This window comes from Trachemys scripta, chromosome 11 (genome assembly GCF_013100865.1).
Source record: "Trachemys scripta elegans isolate TJP31775 chromosome 11, CAS_Tse_1.0, whole genome shotgun sequence".
Lineage (NCBI taxonomy): Eukaryota > Metazoa > Chordata > Testudines > Emydidae > Trachemys > Trachemys scripta.
In genome coordinates this window covers 14,231,265-14,252,014 of record NC_048308.1, presented here as the reverse complement: position 1 = coordinate 14,252,014, position 20,750 = coordinate 14,231,265, and the positions used below count along the sequence as shown (strand labels likewise).

General features: G+C 39.9%; 1 protein-coding gene across 4 annotated transcripts in view; it reads left to right on the top strand.

Moving 5' to 3' along the window:
- The window catches only part of DPP10 (dipeptidyl peptidase like 10), an 827,330-nt gene that overhangs the window by 605,015 nt on the left and 201,565 nt on the right, over positions 1–20,750 (top strand). For all 4 annotated transcript variants that reach the window (XM_034785374.1, XM_034785373.1, XM_034785376.1 and 1 more), the window contains exon 4: positions 9,957–10,051. In XM_034785374.1, coding sequence (XP_034641265.1) covers positions 9,957–10,051 — 95 coding nt within the window. The remainder of the gene's footprint in view (positions 1–9,956; positions 10,052–20,750) is intronic.

Below are 20,750 nucleotides of genomic sequence, written 5' to 3'. Positions count from 1 at the left end.
TCTTCTAGGTTCTTACAAATTGATTGTTTGATTATTTGCTCCATTATCTTTCTGGGGAGTGAATTTAAGATGACTGGTCTATAATTCCCTGGCTTATCCTTATTCCCCTTTTTATAGATAAGTTCTATATCTTCCCTTTTCCAGTCCTCTAGGATTTCTCCTGTCCTCCACAAGTTCTCAAAGATCATTACTAATGGCTCAGATCTCTCCAGCCAGTTCCTTAAATATTCTAGGATGTATTGCATCAGGCCCTGCTGACTTGAAGACATTTAACTTATCTAAGTCATTCTTAACTTGTTCTTTCCCTATTTTAGGCTCAGATCCGACCTCATTTACACTGATGTTCTCTGTTAATCATCCAATCACTGCTAACGTTTTTGGTGAAAACTGGAAAATAAAAAGGCATTTAAGACTTTGGATTTTGCTGTGTTTTCTGTTATTTTCTGTCCCTCCTCATTGAGTAATGGGCCTACCCAGTTCTTGGCCCCCTCTTGCTTCCCATATATTTATTCAATGTTTTCTTGTTACCCTTCTTCGCTAGATAGTTTAATTTGCTTTGGCCTTTCTAATTTTGTCCATGCTTGTTTCTTTTTTTTTTTTTTATTAATCCTTCGTAATTTGACCTAGTTTCTATTTTGTGTATGATTCTTTTGAATTTCAGATTACTGAAGATTTCTTGGTTAAGCCAGTGTGGTCTCTTACTATACTTTCAATCTTTGCTGTGCATTGGGATAGTTTGCTCTTGCGCCCTTAATAATGTTTTTTTACAAAAGTGTCAACTCTCCTGAACTCTTTTTTCCGCCTTAGACTTGCTTCCCAGGGGAATCTGACCTACTAGTTCTCTGAGTTTGCTAACATTTGACTTCTTCAAGTCCGTTGTCTTCATTGTGCTATTTACCCTCCTACCACTCCTTGGAATCATGAACTCTCTCATTTCATGATTGCTTTCACCCAAGCTGCCTTCCATCTTCAAACTTTCAACCAGTTCCTCCCTGTTAGAATGAATTCTAGAACAGCCTTTCCACTAATTGCTTTGTCCTCCTTCTATAGTAAACAGTTGTTTCCAGTGCATTCTATTAACTTGTTGGATAATCCAGTGCCCTGCTATCTCTTGAGCTCGGATTTTCCATGTCGTATAAGAAATGTGAAGTGAAGCCAGGAATGAAGCCTATATGCCCAGAGTCCCTGTTCACTGTCTTTATTACAAGAGCATTCTTTTTCTTGCCTGTTAACTATCAACATTAATAACTCATTAATCCTAATGGGTCAGATCCTATCCATTGAAGTCAATGGAACCAAACCAATTTATACCTGTTGAGGACACGGCCCTATTACTCTTCCAAATTATTTATTGTGAAAACATCTTGTTATCCCCAAATAATCCAAACCTTACTGTATTTTCTTGCATAGTTTTTATAATACATAGTATATATATAGTATTTTACATAGTATAATACATAGTATAATACATAGTATTTTCTTGCACAGGGACTTTAACAGTAATTTATCTTTGTATGTCCACAACTGACTCACATCTGGCTCAATCTCAGCTCTTCCAGTTGCAATGCACAGTTAGCAAGTTTATGGTGATTTGGGAATCCCTTTGATTCTTTGAAAAATTGGTAGGCTTGTGTACTTATACAACTGGACATGTCAGTGTTTTTTTCCCTGGCAAGTACAACCAGGACCTGAAGAAGGACATAGAGAATTAAAAGGGACAAGCTCCAAGTACTAAAAGTACTGAATGAACAGAGGAGACATATTGGTATGGAAGGCAGTTGTGGCCGAGTAGATAGGTTACTGGACTGAAAAATCAGGAGGGGTGGGTACTATTCGTAGCTCTGCTACTGTCCGGCTGCATGACCTCAGGCAAATAATTTCACCTCTGTGTATCTGTTTCCCTTAGCCCCCTTATCTGTCCTTTTTAGTACTATAAAATCTCTTGGGCAAGGATTGTCTCTCATTATATGTTTGTACAGTTTCTAGCTCAATTGGGCCCTAAACTCAGTTGGAGCTTCAAGGTACAGTTATAATAATAATAATAATGAGAAAATGTTGGTTCTGAGAGAGAAATAACCAATATGTTTGTGGAATTTCACCTAGTTTTGTACATGTAGGATCCAAATTCAGCCCTGTGTAAATGGGGGCAATTGCACTGATGTCAGTACACATGGATTTCTACTTGGAGAAATGGAACTATGAGTGTTAATTTTGGGAGACCTGGAAAAGGAGAATGTGCAAAGCACCTGCATGGAGTAATGCTACAATGCTATTGTTTGGACTTTGGATAGTCTAAACTGCCACTGGAGGTGTCATCTGCAGCTGGGGTAGATGTACATGCACTAGCTTTGATTGAGCTCACCTACTAAAAATACAACAGTGTAGCTGCAAGAACACACGTGGTGGCTCGGGCCACTTGACACCCTAGCTATGTACTAGGGTGGCTAGCCCATGCTGCTGCCTGTGCTACTGTGCCCCCACATCCATTTGTATAACACTAGCTCAATCAAACCTAGTGTGCCTAGGTCTACCCTGGCTGGAAATTACAGCTTAGAAGTTTAATTAGATGACTGCTTTGGTAATGCAGTGCTACAGTCTAGGGCTGGATTCTGATGCCCTTACTCACTTTTTAATGAGCAAGGATGGCAGAATCTGGCTCTTAATTAATATTTCTGAACTTTTCTCCAAAAAGCTGCGCTGCTGGCTAGTTTCCAAGAATGGGGATGGATACTGAATGAGGGAGGTGAAATTACTGGCCAGCAGCAATAGTTTTCCGAGAGTACTACCTCTGAGAGTTCTACCTCCGCAGAGTCATACTCATCCTCTATCAGCCTGCGAAGTAAGAGGGGTTTCCAAACCTTCACTTTCTACACACAGCCATGACATTTTCAGTGCATACTGTGAAGCACCCTATCCCAGCTGTTTTTAAAGTCTGGGTCCACACTGCTTGGCAAATATCTCCAAAATAGAGCACTGAGGAAAAAATACCATCCAAGAATTCCAGTTACTAGACTGTTTGAGTATCAGGGAGCGTGCCATGAGTACTTACCACGAGTAACTTGAAATAGTGAAAGAGTTTCTTGAACACAGTGAAATATGAAATTGGATTCAGCACTAATTATCTAAAGCTCAGTTCATTTCATTTCTAGTTTTTATTTCTATCTAAAATAATTAGTCATTATAGATACTGGTTCAAACTCTATTTTTACCCCAGTATAATTCTAGTGACTTCATTTCAAGTGATAGAAGTATAACTCAGAACAGAATCTGGCCCATTTTCCCCTTCCAACAGAAAATTGTTTTTAGGTAGAATTGAACAGGGATTTTCAAACAGGTTGAGCATTCACAATGTCAAGTGAAGCCAATGGGAACTGCAGGTGCCTGAAAATTAGGTCCATGGCATGTAAAAAGTGGAACAGTATAAAGAAGTAGTAAAGTGGGAGTGTGAATTTTTAGAGGGGCCTGTGTATGTGTGTGTTGAAAGAATATGGAGGGTTTCTACATTTATTGCTTTGCATTTTGTGATGTTTTGTCTTTGACACTTTATGGAACAATATGTATCAGACGAGGCACATGGTAGATCTGTGCCTCTTGCCAATAACACTTGCAGAACCTTTAGAACTGGTGAACCTCATTAGTCATGCTGTCACTTCACTGCCATTTCTTTCCAGGCTCATCTCAAAGCTTTAGCTGCATGGCACAAATGGAAGCCTAGGCACTACTAAAATGTTATTAATGTAAAAAATGATTCTGTAGTTTAGAAATATTGGGGCTGTGCCTTTGCATATTGAGTAATAGCATCGCAATGTGTGGGCTAAATTCATGACATTGAAATCTGCATTCAAAAATATAATTTAAATTGCTTATGTGAATTCCAACAGGATTTAATGGTCGAAGCCTTCCCCATCCTCTGTTCCCTATAATGTTTTGCAATCTGCTCTTCCAGCATAGACAGAGGCTGGAGTAACATGGATTGCTAGCATTTGCTACAAATTGTTCATATTCTTTAGCATTCTTCTTTCTGTCCCATAACATCACATTTTATGAAGGATCTGCTTCATTTGGTTTTCAAATGAATGCACAGTCATTGGATGCATCTGCTTTTTACATATTCCATTCCTTCCTTTTTTTCCAAATGCGGTATATCACCTGCTCCTGAGCTAGATGCGGATTGTAAATCTTGCTCTAGTACCAATGAATTTTTTAAAAATCCTTTTTCTTTAATTTATACATAAAAATAGGAAAATGCAGATGCAAGTATGGGGAAAAGGATATATTTAGGGTCAGATCTTGTCCCTGTTAAAATCAGTGGGTTGACTTCAGTGAGCCAGGATTTCACCCTTTGTCTCTTACCACCATGGGGTGCTTCATGTGTCTTCCTCTGCTCTCATTCTATAGATACCCAGCCGCAGGTAACACAGGATTACATCCTATAGAAGGGAGAAAGGAACTCTTATAACTGGGCAGCCCCTCTGGGACTAGCAAAGCCTCTGCCAGTTTACACTCCCCAGAGCCAATTGTTGAGGGAGTAAACCCTCAGTCACAAACCACCTCTTCCCCCACCCTGGTTACGTTGTTTGATTACCAAACTGACTTCAGTGGTACTAGGGGAGCACATCATGCTCCATAATAAGGACGAGACCAAGGACAAGAGTATTGTCCAGGTGGAAATAGGAGTTGTTCAGTGAGTTAATAGCCTGATATATTAGACTATGGATCCTGATTGTGCATGTGTGGTGGGAGGGGCAATACTGAGGATGGGGTTGATGCTACTTTTTCTCCTCTTTTGGATGGGACAGTATTTGCGGCATGCCATTCTTCCTTTTAACATATTGTTAACACCCTGCACTGGAGCTACTTACAGCACTCAGGCACCCATCTGCAGCAGGGGTGGGTGGGTGGTACTTCTTCAGTTGCATTTGTAATGCTGAACTCCTCCCCAAACACACTTTTGAACTAGTAGAACTAGACATGGAGTAACTGTAGAAGGCCCTGGTCGCACCTCTGTAACCATGGGCATCAGAACTTCATAATTGACCAATGGACTTTCTCCCCTCTTGCATGTGTGGACCCTCCTTTGCCCGCTGGACAGTGGAACAGAAAAAAATTGGAATTCCTGTGGCCATCTAGGGCAGGCACCCCAAGGGGTGTGGGCTGATATCTGAAGAAGGGGCCCATCACCTCTTGGAGCTGTGGTGAATTGATGTATTTTTAAAATGAACAAATACTGGGGAAAGGAAGATTTGGGCAGAATCTGTATAGAAGTGGGAGAGACAAACAATAGGAAATTTAAAATTACTGAGCCTAGGGTCATTTGGTGAAGGCTATAGCTTGACAGAGCATGGAAAATGTACATTGGTATAAATGAATTATGGTAGAGAAATTTCATCAGACCTCATACACATATCTTTTACCCACTCTTAGTTTTTGTCACTGTTTCAAACCTATCCAGTGTTTGCTCACTTTATAGGAACTTTATAAATATTGTTTTTCACTGAGTGTTTAGTAAAATGCTCTCATGAGTATGTAAAAGAGGGTTTGCTCCATTTATCAGAACTGCCAAAGATAGCTAGTTAATATTTGTAAAGTGCTCTGAAGTTGAAATATGCTGTATAAGTACTAAGTATTATTATTATAAATGCAGAAGCAAAGCAGTACAACACTTGTTTTCCAAATTCTGCTCTGAGGCTGTTTCAACAGGGAACAACTCTGCCTCTAAAAAGTTACAGCAGTGTGATTATAAGGTTTAGACATTTGAACATGACATGTTGGTTTTCACAGTATGGAAAAATAACCTGTAGTTTCCCATTGTAGCTTATAGGATCAAATAGTATTGTGCAACACTGGCATTGCTGGCTCAAGTGAAATTATTGTGATGATCATACATGTATTTGCCATTAACAGTTAAATTTGAGATATTTGAATTGCCTAACTATTCATCTGGCAATCAGAATTCCCAAGACTTTCTGCAAGACAAAATAGTGGTAAAGGGCCAGCTCCTGCAGTTAGATCCATGCATGCTGAGCTGTGCACTTGAATGGAGTTCTGCTGACTTTGATAGGGATCCACACTGTGTAGGGATCTGCCCACCCAAAGTCAGTTTTGAAACTACAGCTATAATCAATAAGCTTCTTCTGGGGAAAAAAAGACCCTTTTCTAACCATGTCACTCCCCACATTCCTTTGAATCCCTCTCTGTTCACCACTGCATCAAGTTCTAACTTCTATTCTGCAACTTCATGTCTCTTTGTAGGTCTTTCCCTCTTGTTGCATCTACCCAACCTCCCTCTGCTCCATTACAGTGATGTCCTTGGCTTTTCCCACCTGTTTGTTTTCTTCCATGGTGTCCTAGTACACACAGAATTTTCTGTCCAAATTGGTCTGTGAAGCCATATCCCTCTTCAGATCTGCCCTTTAGGCCTACTCTTGCCATGATGTCTACCAGAAATCTGCAAGCCAATGATGGTTTGATTGAGGGGCGATTGGGGATAGTGCCTTTCAGTTGGTTAGGTCTAGATGCTATCTTGACCATCTGCTAAAGTAAGGAATGGCACATTGCTGCTATATACAGGGAGAATGAATTGTGACTCCCATGCTCCTTCCGTGTTCTGACAGGTAAGTAAGTTACTTAACTCCTTTTAGAAGGAGCAGCTTACCTCCCTCCTCTACAGCCAGCCAGCTACTGTGGTTGGTGAGTTTTGGAATGGAGCCAGAGCTCCTTTCCCATCTGCACCCAATCCTTGTCCATTTCCTTAGGGTGGGTATCAAGCACAACCTCTGCTCTTTCCTCTGGTCAGAATTACAACTGGTGTCCTTATTCCCCTTCACAGCTGTGTGAGAACTATAACAATCTAGCCCTTATTTGACCAAAATAAATATTCAGAGAATCTGGACCCATCAAGAACCATCACACTATGTAAGAACTAACCTACATGTCTATGTGATCTTATAGTCCTCTCTTTCACCTCCCTCTTACATTTCAGCTACCAGTCAAAATATCATCATTATGTTGAGTGGCCATCAACTGCTCCATTATCTAGTCTGCTAAGTGTTCTTTATCATACAGAGTGTCATTCATTGGATTGGCACTTTCATATAAATTAATGATGATTGCCCATGATTACTATACTTACATTCAACACTTATGCAGTGTTTTTACGTAACATGCTCTCTGAGGATCTCAAAGCACTTTATAGACATTCATTTAATGAATGCTTGTCCACTAAGGTATAATTATATCCAATATGCAGATGGAAGACTGAGGTGCAGTCAGCATCCAGGAATGTTCAGTCTGAGAAGTCCTGACTTCCAGTTCTCTTTGCTAACCACTAGGATAACATTTTCTTCCAACTTGACAAATAAAAACAAACTCTTAAATTAATCTTCATTTAGACAGTTCACCATTTCACTGCTGCCTCACATGCCATGTATCTCTGGCTAAATGGACTTCTGGGGCTACATATTGTGCTGCTGATCTTGTAAACACTTATGCACTGATATAGCTTTGCTGACATAAGTAGTTTTAACTCATGAGAGGGTACTTAACATGAGTGAAATTATTCATGTGCCGATGTCTTTGTAGGATTGGGCCCCAAAGCATGGCCTTTGAAGTACATTTTTCCTGATGTATGTGAGGAAGCAGTGAAATGGTTTATTGAATTAAAGGAGATACATGTAGTATCAGGTACATCCCAATGCTATTGTTAGGTGGCATTGCGCTAGGGCCTAGGAGTTCTAGTCATGAACCAGGACCCTGTAAAGTAGTTGCTAATGGAACATCAAAGTTTTTTGTTGTTGTTTGTTGTTTTTAAATGCAATACACCAGCGGGACAGAGGAATCCTTTCCCCCATCTTGTGTGTGACTTGTGTATATACATTTTACATTTTTCAAGTCAGGCACCAGGTCTTGCTATATAACATTGACTATCACTATGGAGCTCTAGTCTTGGTTGGGGCTATTCCGTGTTATTGAAGTACAAATGACAAAAATAATATAAATTTTAAATCTTTGCATGCCAGTATATTATGAAGGTATTACTGGCTTGCAAGGAAGCTGTGAACAATAGTTGCCTGCAAAGCATTGTCTCTTATTAAAAATATATCATGTTCTTTTTTAGAACTACAGCTATTAATTCTTCACTTCACAACCTTCCTCATTTTCACTTCTGAACCACAGATACAATAATCCTGACCAAAACTCTGTCAATCCCACCTCAACAAAGATAGAATATTAGATTAGTGAGGTCTCCTAATTAAACTTCATTAATTTCACAAATCATACTAGAGCATATTCACCAGTATTATACACTCTTAATTTCTGTACTGTCAAACAATACTAAACTAGGTTTCTCTACATGAATAAATAAAGCATATTTTGTGATGCTGTAACCTTGAGTATTCCCCCAGTCATGTTTGCTTGTTAGTTCATAAAATTCAGTAATCTGTAATACGTTTCTCAGACATTACAGTGAGTTGGTGTTCTTTTCTCTATTTCAGCGTCATTTTTAGCCTTTCCTATAGGTTTACTTAAGAACTTTCATTATAATTCCTGTTTTCCAGATATTTATAACAAAGGAGTTATACGTGATTAAATATTGTATCTGCAGGAAAGGTTTAATCAAAGCCAGGAAGCTAGGGTCTTTCTCCCTTTCTGCAGGTGTGCTAGGGCTAGTCAATAGCTAGCCCTATGATTTTACCCATAAACTTCATCGGGTTATACCCTAAAGTATTTAAAAACACAGATATAACAGTTTCTGCAAATGTATTGCAGCCTTAGATTTCCTTCAAAAATGAAAAGGCAAAACTAAGGGTGAATGCTGGATCTATTGATGACAATAGTAAAACTCCCATCAATTTCAATGTGGGGGAGGTTAGAATTTCATCCTGGTATCTCTTATTAATGGTGAAGATATGTTAGACAAAAACTTGGGGTTGAAAGTTAAGGCTGACATACCTTTCTTAACCCATATGCTTTCATAATAATCACAGTTAATGTATCTTTACATATTGTAGTTTTGTCTGTAGTTTGAATGTATTTTTATAAATTATTCTTTTGTAATGGTAACTAACAGTAGAACAAGTTCTTGAGAGACGATTTACTCACATTGCAGACTTTAACATGAAATTTTTTTATGTATGTTGTAAGTAAACATACCGTAACAGATCATATCATATCTATGTCTTAATCCTTTTCTGCTAGTGTAGTGTAACTCATTCCTTTGATTTACTCATGTTTCATCATCTATTCCTAACTAGAATACAGAACAGAAAAATGTAAGATATAGTCTGACTGCAATTTATTAAACCAGTAGCGGGAGATTCCTTCAGTATTTATAAATTAGTCAAGTGAGAGAGAACCTAAATGCTTTTATTATACTTGTGTCCTTTTCCTTTAAATATATCTGCTGCCCATTACCTGTAGTGATAGTATCACTTACAGGTGATAGGGCAGCAGACGTGTTTAAAGGAAAAGGACAGACGTGTAACAAAAGCATTCATATGAGAAATAGAATGTCCAGGGTTTGTCCTGCAAAAACCTTACCCGCTAGAAAGGCTCTTCATCATGTGAGTCGTCCATCCACTTTAATGAATCTACTTGTCTTACAGGGATGTTCATGTGAGCAGTTTTCAGCCTTGAAACCATGTGCATAATGGTACTTGCTTTGCTCACAGGAGGGTGGACTCTCTAAACTCACAGGAATGACCCTATTGAGGATTGTTCTCCTTGAATCAGATTAACAGGATTTGGGGCATAAACAGTTTGATCTATTTAATGGTCTCAACTCAAGCAAACAAAATAGACATTATGAGTGAGGTTCATTCCTCAGTTTGTTTGCACACATTTTAATGTATCAGTGTGTCTTGCAATTATTTTGTTTATTAAATATGCTTGTTGTCTCTGCAGATGTATTAAATACTCAGTGTTTTTGCTAATTGATAATGCCTTTATTGTTGCAGATACAGAAGTGGTGTATAAAAATAGGAATGGACATGTTGTTAAACTGAATGTAGAAACAAATACAACCACGTTATTATTGGAAAATACAACTTTTGTAAGTAATACATACTTATTTTACGCATTAAAATTGTATGTCACTTTTAAATGGCATCCAGTTAATAATAATTTGACATTTGTCTATAACAGACAAAGAATGTAGTGCTTAAAAATGATATAGAATCTATTTAGAATAGATGATATTAGGGATGGAAAATACCACCCATTCCACTGTTAATGCGAGATTTTCCAATCCAGTATATTATCATTTGCTTGGCAGACAGTCTGATAGAGGCCTTTGAAGGCTGACTTCTGCTGTGCTGCCTACAGTGAATCTAGCTGATGGGTATAATAAGTAGAGTTGATCATAAAATGGCTGGGGGGATATTAAAACATTGAGAAGTTTTCCGTGGGTGGTTTTTGGTCAAAATTTGAAATAAAAAAAAATCAAAATTTGAAAAATTAAACCATATAGTTGGTTGAAAAATGTGAGGGTTTTTTTTTTCAAAATTTTCCAATGTTTTTTTCCATTTTGTTAACATTACTATAGATTCAAGCAGCTCTCATAATTAAATAAAGAAAAAGTATATATTTCTCAATTCCACTCACCTCTCTCTACTTACCTGTTGCTCTGAATTTAGATTGTGTGCTCTCTGGATTTCTTGTGAAATGCCTTGCAAGTGGCAGGGTGCTCCCTTAATAATAATTATTCTTAGGATACTTTTTGATATTTAGCTCAAGTTTCCCTTTGTTCTATTTCATCCCATTATGCCCAGTGATACTACCTGTAATCCTCACTTCATCAAGCCATGCGGTACATATTTCATCCTTTTCAATTCTTCCTTACAAATCTGTCCCTACAGCCCTTTGATCTTTTATGTTGCTGGTTTCTGAATTTACTTCAGTTTTTGTGGACGAAGGTGCCCAGGACTGAATTCAAGACTCATTGTCAACAGAGCCACATGGCAAGGAATTATCTCCTTCCTGGTCTGTGTTGTGATGCCTTTGCTGATGCAGCCCAAAGTTACCTTGGCTTTGTTTGCTCCCTGTATTTCATTTTAATGTAACTTCCTTTCTCCCCCACCTCAGGAGCATTCTCTGTTTCAGGGGCACCAGGCCCCAGCCAGCTGCTTCCTCTAAACACTTCAACTAGTGGTAGGAGAACAGGAGCTCTTGGGAATGAACCAATCTCCAGAAGCAAAGGACTCCCTTAGCCACTGCAGGGGGCGGGGTCTGCATTTTCTGTTGGTATAGGCCTACAGAAAATGTGATACCCTTCTGGACTGAGCAGGAGACAGAGGGTAGGGAATTGTCTGAGGGGTGTGTCTGTGAGACCCAGTGTCTCCTGGGTCTATTTCTGGAGTGGTGCACCTTATATACCAGCCATGCCTCAAGGCTCAATCTGACATTGAGAACGGCTGGCATTACCAATTATAAATGTCTCTTTTTGTCCACTTGAGTAAAAATGCTCCTTTTCCATATGGAAAAACACCATATTACAACAAATTGATGTGGACAGTAGCCAAACACTGCAAATGCCCCCTCTTTTCAGAAGGTTGCTCTTTTCTGGGTTTGCATGAGACGGGACGAGTTCAACCTCAGATCACCCAGACTGAGTTCAAGGCACAAGACACACACTCTTAATTAGAAGTTAGCAACTGATCAAAGATGCCTAATACCCAACCAACAGTCGAGCAGGCCTATATGTGGAACAGAGGCAAAGAATAGAGAGATGATGTGTCTGTTTTCCACAAGAAGCTCATTTGAATGCAGTATGTGAGCATAGTAAAAAGTTGAAAGCACAAATGAGGTAGATTCTACCCACAGTCACATATAAGTGGAATGAAAAAACTGTATGTGGAGCAGAAGCCTAAACATGACTTGTAGGTATAATAATAAAAGGGAATTTTGCTGTACCTGACAACTTTCTGTCTGTGATGAATACTCAGCAAACAGTCCTAACATGGGGTCATAATGAAACAGAAGCAGGTTGCAAAATTGAAATTCAAAATACTCCCACTTCTCTAAGCTCTCCCCTCAAAAATGCTCCCCCTTCTCCACACTGCTAGATGTACTCTTCCAAGGTTAAACTCCTGAATCACTAATCATAATTCCTCTCTCACTGTCATATCTGCTTAATCATTAGTGCACAAATAGAAATGGTGCTGGCTTAACACCCTGCAGAGCTGTCTTGTGCTCATCAAAAACATGGGCACACAATAACACAGGCACTGGCAATGCAAGTTTCCACACGTTTCCCATCCTAGAGAAGCCACTTTTCAGTATGAAACATTCCTCCACTTTTCACTCTCTCTCTATCTTTTTCTGTCCAAATAGCCAATAAGGGGGTGAGTTTTTCTTAGTGAGGTTGATAATTGCCTATTAGAAATCAGACTGCAATAATAATCTTCTTTCAGGGACACAACCAAAGAGGTAGTCATGGCTCTTGGTTGCTCTCTAAATTGGCTATATTTGAACCAGAATCTTATAAGTGAATATCATCTTACTTTATTACCAGTCCCTTGATGCATGCAGGCCCCTAGTGTGCAGCTCAGAGGTTCTTGCTTTACTCCTTGGAGATTGCCATTTTGTGAAGAGTAAGTTTTCTTTTATCCTACTTAGTGTCACTTTCTGTCTAAAATGCAGAGGCAAAGCCTTCTGAAAAGCCTTTGAAAGACATTCACTGTGTTCCCTCTCCATGTATATCTGCCAGCAAAACTCACTCAGCACAAAAAGGCAGACTCTGGGCTAATTAGTAAGTTCTGTGTTACGTGCATTATAGAAAAGTTTTTTTTTTCCTTAAGAAAAATACCACTTTAGTTTTTAATCAAGGTGTAATGGTGCTGGAATTTATTAAGAAGTTCTGGTGTTTTCTTCTTTTAAAGTCTCTATTTCTCCTCCAAAGAGAATATCTTTTAAAATCAGAGGGGTAGCCGGGTTAGTCTGAATCTGTAAAAAGCAACAGAGGGTCCTGTGGCAACTTTTAAGACTAACAGAAGTCTTGGGCGCATAAGCTTTCGTGGGTAAGAACCTCACATCTTGCATCTGAAGAAGTGAGGTTCTTACCCACGAAAGCTTATGCTCCCAATACTTCTGTTAGTCTCAAAGGTGCCATAGGACCCTCTGTTATCTTTTAAAAGTTTCTATAGAAAATAGCAGGGTTTTTTCTAAGTGTCCTATGGATTTATTCAAAGACTGTCTTAAAAATTACTATAATTAAGCCATTTGTCCTCTCCAAACATGAGTAGAGAAGACTGAATACTTTATATAATCAGCCCATTAACAAAATAATCTAATCGTTAACAAAATGTATTGATAGGGAAAAAATTACAAAACCATTTCAAGAAGCATCATAAATAGCCTATCTCTGCAGGTTATTGATTAGATGCATTTTCTGAACTATATCCTTCAACTTCAGTGAACCTGTCAGAATTAACCAGTGAATAGTGTGCCATCTCTAGCTGGCCAATAAACAGTTAATACTCTAAACCAGTGGTATGCAAATGTTAACAGCTGGAAGCTAAGCAACTTCAATAGTCCATGGAGCCAAAGAGACTAGAAACTAATCAACAGTAAACAACATGGCATCTTGAATTTATATTGTGATGCTGTATCAATGTGTGATGGCAATACATTCTCTATTATTTAGCTAATGTTCCTGTCACCCTGGAATGTAAGCTCCTGCTCACCAATTTAGCAGTCAGCAGCAAATCTTTATTCTTATTACACACTATAATTCCAAAATGATTTTGGAGTCATACCACATTTTTGTCTAAATAAGGTTGCCATTTTTCTGACATGCTTTTTTTCTCCTTTTTTAACAGACTCTTTTTACTGTCATTTCTTTTAAAACTTTGTCAATAAATGGATTAACTGTTAGTAACCCAATCATAAACGCAATTTCAGAGATGGCTGCATGAAGGAACAAGAAAGGGGGTCTGCATGCTTGCTTGAACTCATGAAATGCATGCAGATGGTCTCTCATCTTTCTCCCATCCCTCACCATACTACCAGCATGGCTGCCCTCACCTAGATTATATAAACCCCAAACAAAAAACAATACAGGAAATTGCAAATATGAAAAAAGAATAGGGACCCAATGACCCATAATCCTCTTCCCAATTCATAGCCATTGAAAACAACCAACGTCAACATTTCCCTTCCTTCCACTGCTGCCCTCCCAAAAAGACCACTAAAAATTAGTAACTGAAAATATGGCAAATGTATTAATTCTCAAAAACTGCTAGGATCCATCTACCACATGTGTGATGATTAAGGATGTGGGAAGAAGTTAGAAACAGAAATAAAATAGGGGCTATTGCTTTAAGACCTACCAGTTCCTGGCCCATTCACTTTGGTGCTACCCAGTCTCCATCCACATGTTAGCTGATTGTGCATATCTTGTGACTGCAGTGGAAAGTCTTAACCTTGAAGGATGACAGCAACAGAAAGGGGGGGGGGGGGGGGAGTGGGAGTAATTTATGCATCACTATTCACACATACAGAATTGTTAAGAGAAATCAATCCTGCTCTTTGTGACCAGAGGCAGGATTCAACAGCAGGAAGGCCATCAAAGCACTTGTGTTCCAGATAGGAAACTAGGTGCATCCTAATAAATTTGTTAGTCTCTAAAGTGCCACAAGTGCTCCTGTTCTTTTTAGGTGCATCCTGTGCAGAGTGTGAAGTGGATAATAGAGAGAAAGGAGAGTGTTTTAACTCTCTCTAACCTCAGGAGAGACCTGCAGACCATTCATTTTCACCTTCCATTGCTAAGAGGACAGAGCATGGAGTTATGAGAATCTCTGCAAGGAAAAAAAAAAACCATGGCTCACGAATAACGCTAAGGAACTATCTATATTTATACAAGGAAATGCCTTGTGCTTATTATTGTAATACAAATAGAGTAATGATATTCTTATTTGAACATCACACATTAATCACAGAAGCACAGAGATGAGTGGTCCTAGGTCACAGAGTGAGGCAGTAGCAACCTGGGGAACCACCAGGAGTCTAGACTCTGTCTTTTGCTGTAGCCACTAAATCAAACAGCTTAACTCAAACAGCATCAGATCACCTCAGCAGAAAAGCATCTGGGTGGGAGGAGACATTCTCTTACTTCCTTTATTGCTGGTATGGCATTTCTTTTTTTCTCTTCCCACTCCTTGTAACCTTCTGGCTGTAGAGGAGCAGGGCAAATGGAAGGAGGAGTGATTCATTTCCCCCCAACACTTCTGCATAAAAGAAAGAGTTAGTTTCTCCTCCTTTTGTTGATCTCTCCACACTCCACTAACTGTATGCATATTATCATATATGCAGCAGAAGCCGTAGGATCAATTTCTGGCAGCATGGTTGGAAGGAAGGAAATGGGTTTAACTGGACAAGGGAGCCCTTTGTGCAGCCAGTTTAGTTCTGGAATTATCCCTGTTATGAAAACTTGCCTTTCTGAGTCACACTTAAGCTGCTGGAGTTTTGATTGGATGTGCAAGCTCTGAAAGTCACATAGAAGTACCTTGTGCCATGTATTCAAAGTCTTGTGTGTGTGATGGGCTTGAACTCCAGACGCTAATAACAAAGGACATTAGTTGGTAAGAAGACTTATCCACTCATCTACATCAGAAAGGTCTATATTGCTGAGAAATGTCATGTTGCTTTTGGTGCATTTTTAACTTGCAAATCTGTGCTCATGAGATGGGTATGGAAAAAAGTGAGTCATTCCAAAGTGGTGCTTACTGTCCAGCAAGCATTCAAGAGAATGCCACATCAAATTAATGCAGTCCCTCTACTTTCCTTGCCCTTTAGAGGACTAATCTTAGAAATATAGAATAAAATAATTTGGATTTATGCAGTTGCCTCACCATGCATATTTAATTATCCCAAAATTATGTTCTAGTTTGATCCCCTCACATAGTTAGGGGACCCTGTTACAAATATGAATCTCATGCGCTTATGTTTACCCTTGCTCTTCAAAAATCCACCTTCCCCATGGCCCTGGTTCCCCTGCCTTTTCAAGAAAGCTTAATGTCAGGCTTAAGAGCCTCTGTCCCGGGTCTCATCCAGTTAATCTGTTTAAATTGCATAAGTTTCCAGGGGCTTCCCATTTGATGTACCCCAGAGTGTATTGTGCTTCTAGTATGATATTACTGTGGGCCATCTTTTGCACGTGGATTGATAGAGAGGGATTACTTTTTGCTGCCTGCTAATTAGATGCATGGTGTCAGATGGGTGAGCAGAGCAGAAATAGTTTTGGCTCATGAATCACGATTAGGCTCTGTGGCAACCCAGCTGTAGAAGCCCTGCAGAGGCCTTGCAGCCAAAAGCACAGAATTAGAATTTTAGTCTGAATGGAGCTTTTGGCAGTGAATATTTTTGTGATATTTCACATAGAATTGTTCACAGTAAGCTTTCCTTTATTGTCACCTCCCTCTCTCTTGACTGGAAACTCAATACAGCATCATAGTGTAATTATAGTTCTTTGTTGATTATCGTAGCTTTAATTGCAAAAGCAGCTTACATGGTTCTGTTTTATTTAAGAGCTTTCCACAAAAGATTAATAAGAGTGAATAATAGTAAATGCTTTAAACTACACTTTATACCACACAAATATTACTCACTTTTGCAACATGGGGTGTTTTAATGACACTTACATGTTGTGAATATGTTATGAACATTAGAACATCACCCACATATGCACTTCTAAATGTTAAATAACCTCTATAGCTCATTTATTTTATATTATGGTTTATTAGTGCAGTGCAACAATGCACATAGATATGCGAAAATCTGAGAGAATGATTGATAAATAAAATTGTAAGGATCCCTTGGTAAAAGTTCAAGAACATCTGCAACAGTTTTTGTAACTCATCAGAGTGGTCAATATCCACAAATTTGTTCAAAATATGTTTGTAAATAAGGGGGAGGCTTTTTAAAGCACAAAGGAAAGGCACTTAACTGCCCTTTGTATCTTTTTGAAAATCCATCCCTAATTATACTCAATGCTGCAAGCCCCTTCACAGTCTCTACTTGCAGACTACACTATGCCTGGCCCATCCTCACAGAGTGATTTAGCATGCTCCATCCCAGGGTCCAGTGCTGAGCTTGACTTTCCCTGCAATTGGCCCTGCCTGCTGGGTGATTCTGTGGCACTAGGTATCAAGAACCGAGAGCAGAGAGACCTTCTCCTGTGCTCTCAATGCTGTCCCCAATCCCACTGCAGGTGCCCAGGCAGGAGGAAACATCCTGAGTGGAATGCAAAGGGTGTTGAAGAACTGTGGAGTGGGGAACAGGAACAAGAATCAGGGCAGTGCAGGGATAGCCCAGGAGTCACATGTGAAGGGGGTCAGGGACAGGAGCTGGTGGGGGAGAACATGAGGGCCAGAAAGAGATAAGAGCACAGGGTCAGGAGAAGGGCAGAAGACAATGCTGGGGACAGGGTGGGCAAGGACAGAGCTATGGGGGGCGGGAATAGGGACAGGAACACAGAAATGATTGGGGTGGGGATTGGTTAGGAGTAGAGTGGGCCAGCAACAGGTTGTGTGGCAAACAGGGTTTATGACAACTAGACAACATTCCCCTCCAGAACCTGGAATTGAACTCAGGATTCCTAAGTCTCAGTAGTCCTCTGATGTCAGGAAACAGCCATGAAACCCCTTGGCAAAGTGCTTCTTTCATCTCCCTCTAGTAGCTCGCCTGCAGAGAGGGAAATAGCTTTTTACTACCAGTTACTCCATTAGCTCAAGTGGCAGAAGTCTTTTTGTGGCCAGTAGCACATTCATGTTTTTAGAAGAGGGGCGGGCGCCAACAATTTTTCAAGGCTTATTTTGTATTTGTACACTAAATAATAAAAAAAAATCATATTTAATATTACATAATATATTAATCCAGAGAGAAGAGAGAAGCTGGAGAGAAGCCGTGAGGACAGAGAACACTGGTGCCCGCAGCCCCGGAGTACTCTGTCCCCAGCAGGCGCGGGGCCCCAGCTTCTCTCCCCGGCTGGGCACTAGGCAGGCCCCGCGCCTGCTGGGAACAGAGAACACCGTGCCCGCAGCCTGAGTTCTCTGTCCCCGTCAGGCACGGGGCCGCGGCTTCTCTCCCCTGCTGGTCACTGGGCTGGCGCACATAAATGCCCCAGTGGGTGCCATGGCACCCTCAGGCACTGCGTTGGGGACCACTGATGTTGTGGATGTAAAGGTCCCAATGCCTATTTCAGGTCAATATGGAAACACATGATGCATTTTGATTTTTCAGTTTGGTTTTTAAAAATATAGGACAGTGTATATAAACAATAGCATGTAATAGTGCAGTTATAGGCTGTGTCATAAGGCATACACACCAGGGGAACAAATTAAGGTTGCACAGGCAACCTTAACACAGGCGTTTCCTAACTTCTGAGTGCTTGACTTTACAACCTGAATTCCCTGTTTAGTGTGATTTTTGTATATAATTTATCATATACTGTAGAATACATAAAAATCTCAGGCCAGACCCAATAACAGGAGAATCCACTCAAGTTTGGAGTTTGCCTACTCTATCTGTCTATGCGCCTGACTTCATCAGTCTCTTTAATTTCATGCATCTGCCATTGTTTCTCTTGTTCCATTGACCTGGCATGTTGCTAGTCTCTTCTGTCTAGGTCTTTTGTGTGTGTCTTTTTTTAGCTTTCTAGGGGGCTATTATTTTTTTATTTCCAGTTCTGTGTCTCTCTTGGCTATATTTCTTTTTGCTGTAAGGCCCTCTCTGCTATCAGGATCCATTTCTCTCTCTTCTTGGGCCTTCCTTAATTACTTCCTACCATACTTATATGCCCCTTATTACTGTAGTAGCTCAGTGCCTTACAGTCTTTAATGTATTTCTTTTCATAATGCTGCTGGGAGATAGGGAAGTCATATTATCCCATTTTACAGAATGGGAACTGAGGCACAAAGGTTAATTGACTTGCTCAGTCGCACAGAAACAGAACAAACAGAACTAGTTTCCCAAGTCCTGGCCTCGTGTCCTAACCACTGGACTATCCTTCTCCTATTACCCTGCATTTTCTGACTGCTACCAGACTTTCTTCTTAAGCCTTCTCTGTCTACTGCTACACTGCCTTTTCTGCAGCTAGGCCCTGTCCACTAATTGCTCCCTATCCTAATTATCAACAATGGTCCTGAATCCTTTCTCAGTCTACCTTTACACTGGTACAAAACTCTGTGTACCAAACTTCTGATTTACAGAAATGAAAGGGGGCCTGATGCTCACTGTTCCCATAGTTGCCACTGCCGCTTTAGGAAACTATTTTGAAACTTAGTGCCATGTTAACGCTATCCATGTAATCCTTACCCTTTGATTACTGCTCTGCATTACCACTTGGCCAATGACCATCTGATAAGGTGACCTGAACAGGTCAATGAACATCAACAGCATAGTCCCTCAGCTAATATTGTGAAGACACAAATTACTGTGTGAAGTGCTAAGTATTATTTTTTACGGTCAATTTTAGAGGAGCAGTCTTGAAATGGCTCTATTCTTGGTAGGGTTAAAGGCACTAAAGTCCCAGATTAAAAAAATGCTTAATGAAAACCAAACAAAACAGAAAATCCCTCCCTCAGAAAGGTAGAGAACATGCTGGCTAGAAACAGATGTGCAGATGTGGTTGCCCCATCTCAAAAAAAAATATATTGGAATTGGAAAAGGTTCAGAAAAGGGCAACAAAAATTATTAGCGGTATGGAATCGCTTCCATATGCAGAGAGATTAATAAGACTGTGACTTTTCAGCTTGGAAAAGGGATGACGAAGGGGGGATATGATAGAGGTCTATAAAATCATGACTGGTGTGGAGAAAGTAAATAAGGAAGTGTTATTTACTCCTCATAACACACAAACCACCAATTGAAATTAATAGGCAGCAGGTTTAAAAAAAAGCAAAAGGAAGTATGTGGAATTCTTTGCCAGAGAATGTTGTGAAGGCCAAGACTATAACAGGGTTCCAAAAAAGAACTAGATAAGTTCATGGAGGATATGTCCATCAATGGCTATTAGCCAGGTACGGATGGTGTCCCTAGCCTCTGTCTTCCAGAAGCTGGGAATGAGTGACAGGGGATGGATCACTTGATGATTACTTGTTCTGTTCATTCCCATTGGGGCACCTGGCATTGGCCTCTGTCAGAAGACAGGATACTGGGCTGGATTGACCTTTGGTCTGACCCAGTATGACCGTTCTTATGTAAACAATAACCCTTCCCACCAAACATAAATAAATAAAAAACCCACACAAAAAAACTGTATTTCTCTTCTGAGGATCTCATTTCAAAACACTTTTAAAGTTATGTAGAGACTGGAAGCAGCATCAGTTATCAGTTATAATCAGGCCCAGTGTGCACTGAACTGTTGTAAGTTCGACTCCAACTGACATCCTCTCACCCATAAGGGAGTCAGATGTCTGTCATGTGGGCAAGGAAGAACCCGGAAGAAGAGCATGTGGAACACCTACTCTCTCTGCCTTTCTTTCACTATGATGGTCCTACAGACTCTGAGCTTGGCATATTTTTCCTATTTGGCATGAATAGAGGTACAGGTGTTAACTTGTTTTTTTCCTAGAAAGCTGTTTTCTGTGAATATAATGGTGAAAATTAACACTGGCTAAATTTCTTATTTTATTGCCAAACTTATCGTTTGATGCCCCCCAAAAAAACGAGGCTGAGATTTTCACAAAAGCCTAAGGAAGTTAGGCACCCAAACGCTAGTGAAATTCAAATGGGCACCTCACTAACTCCCTTAG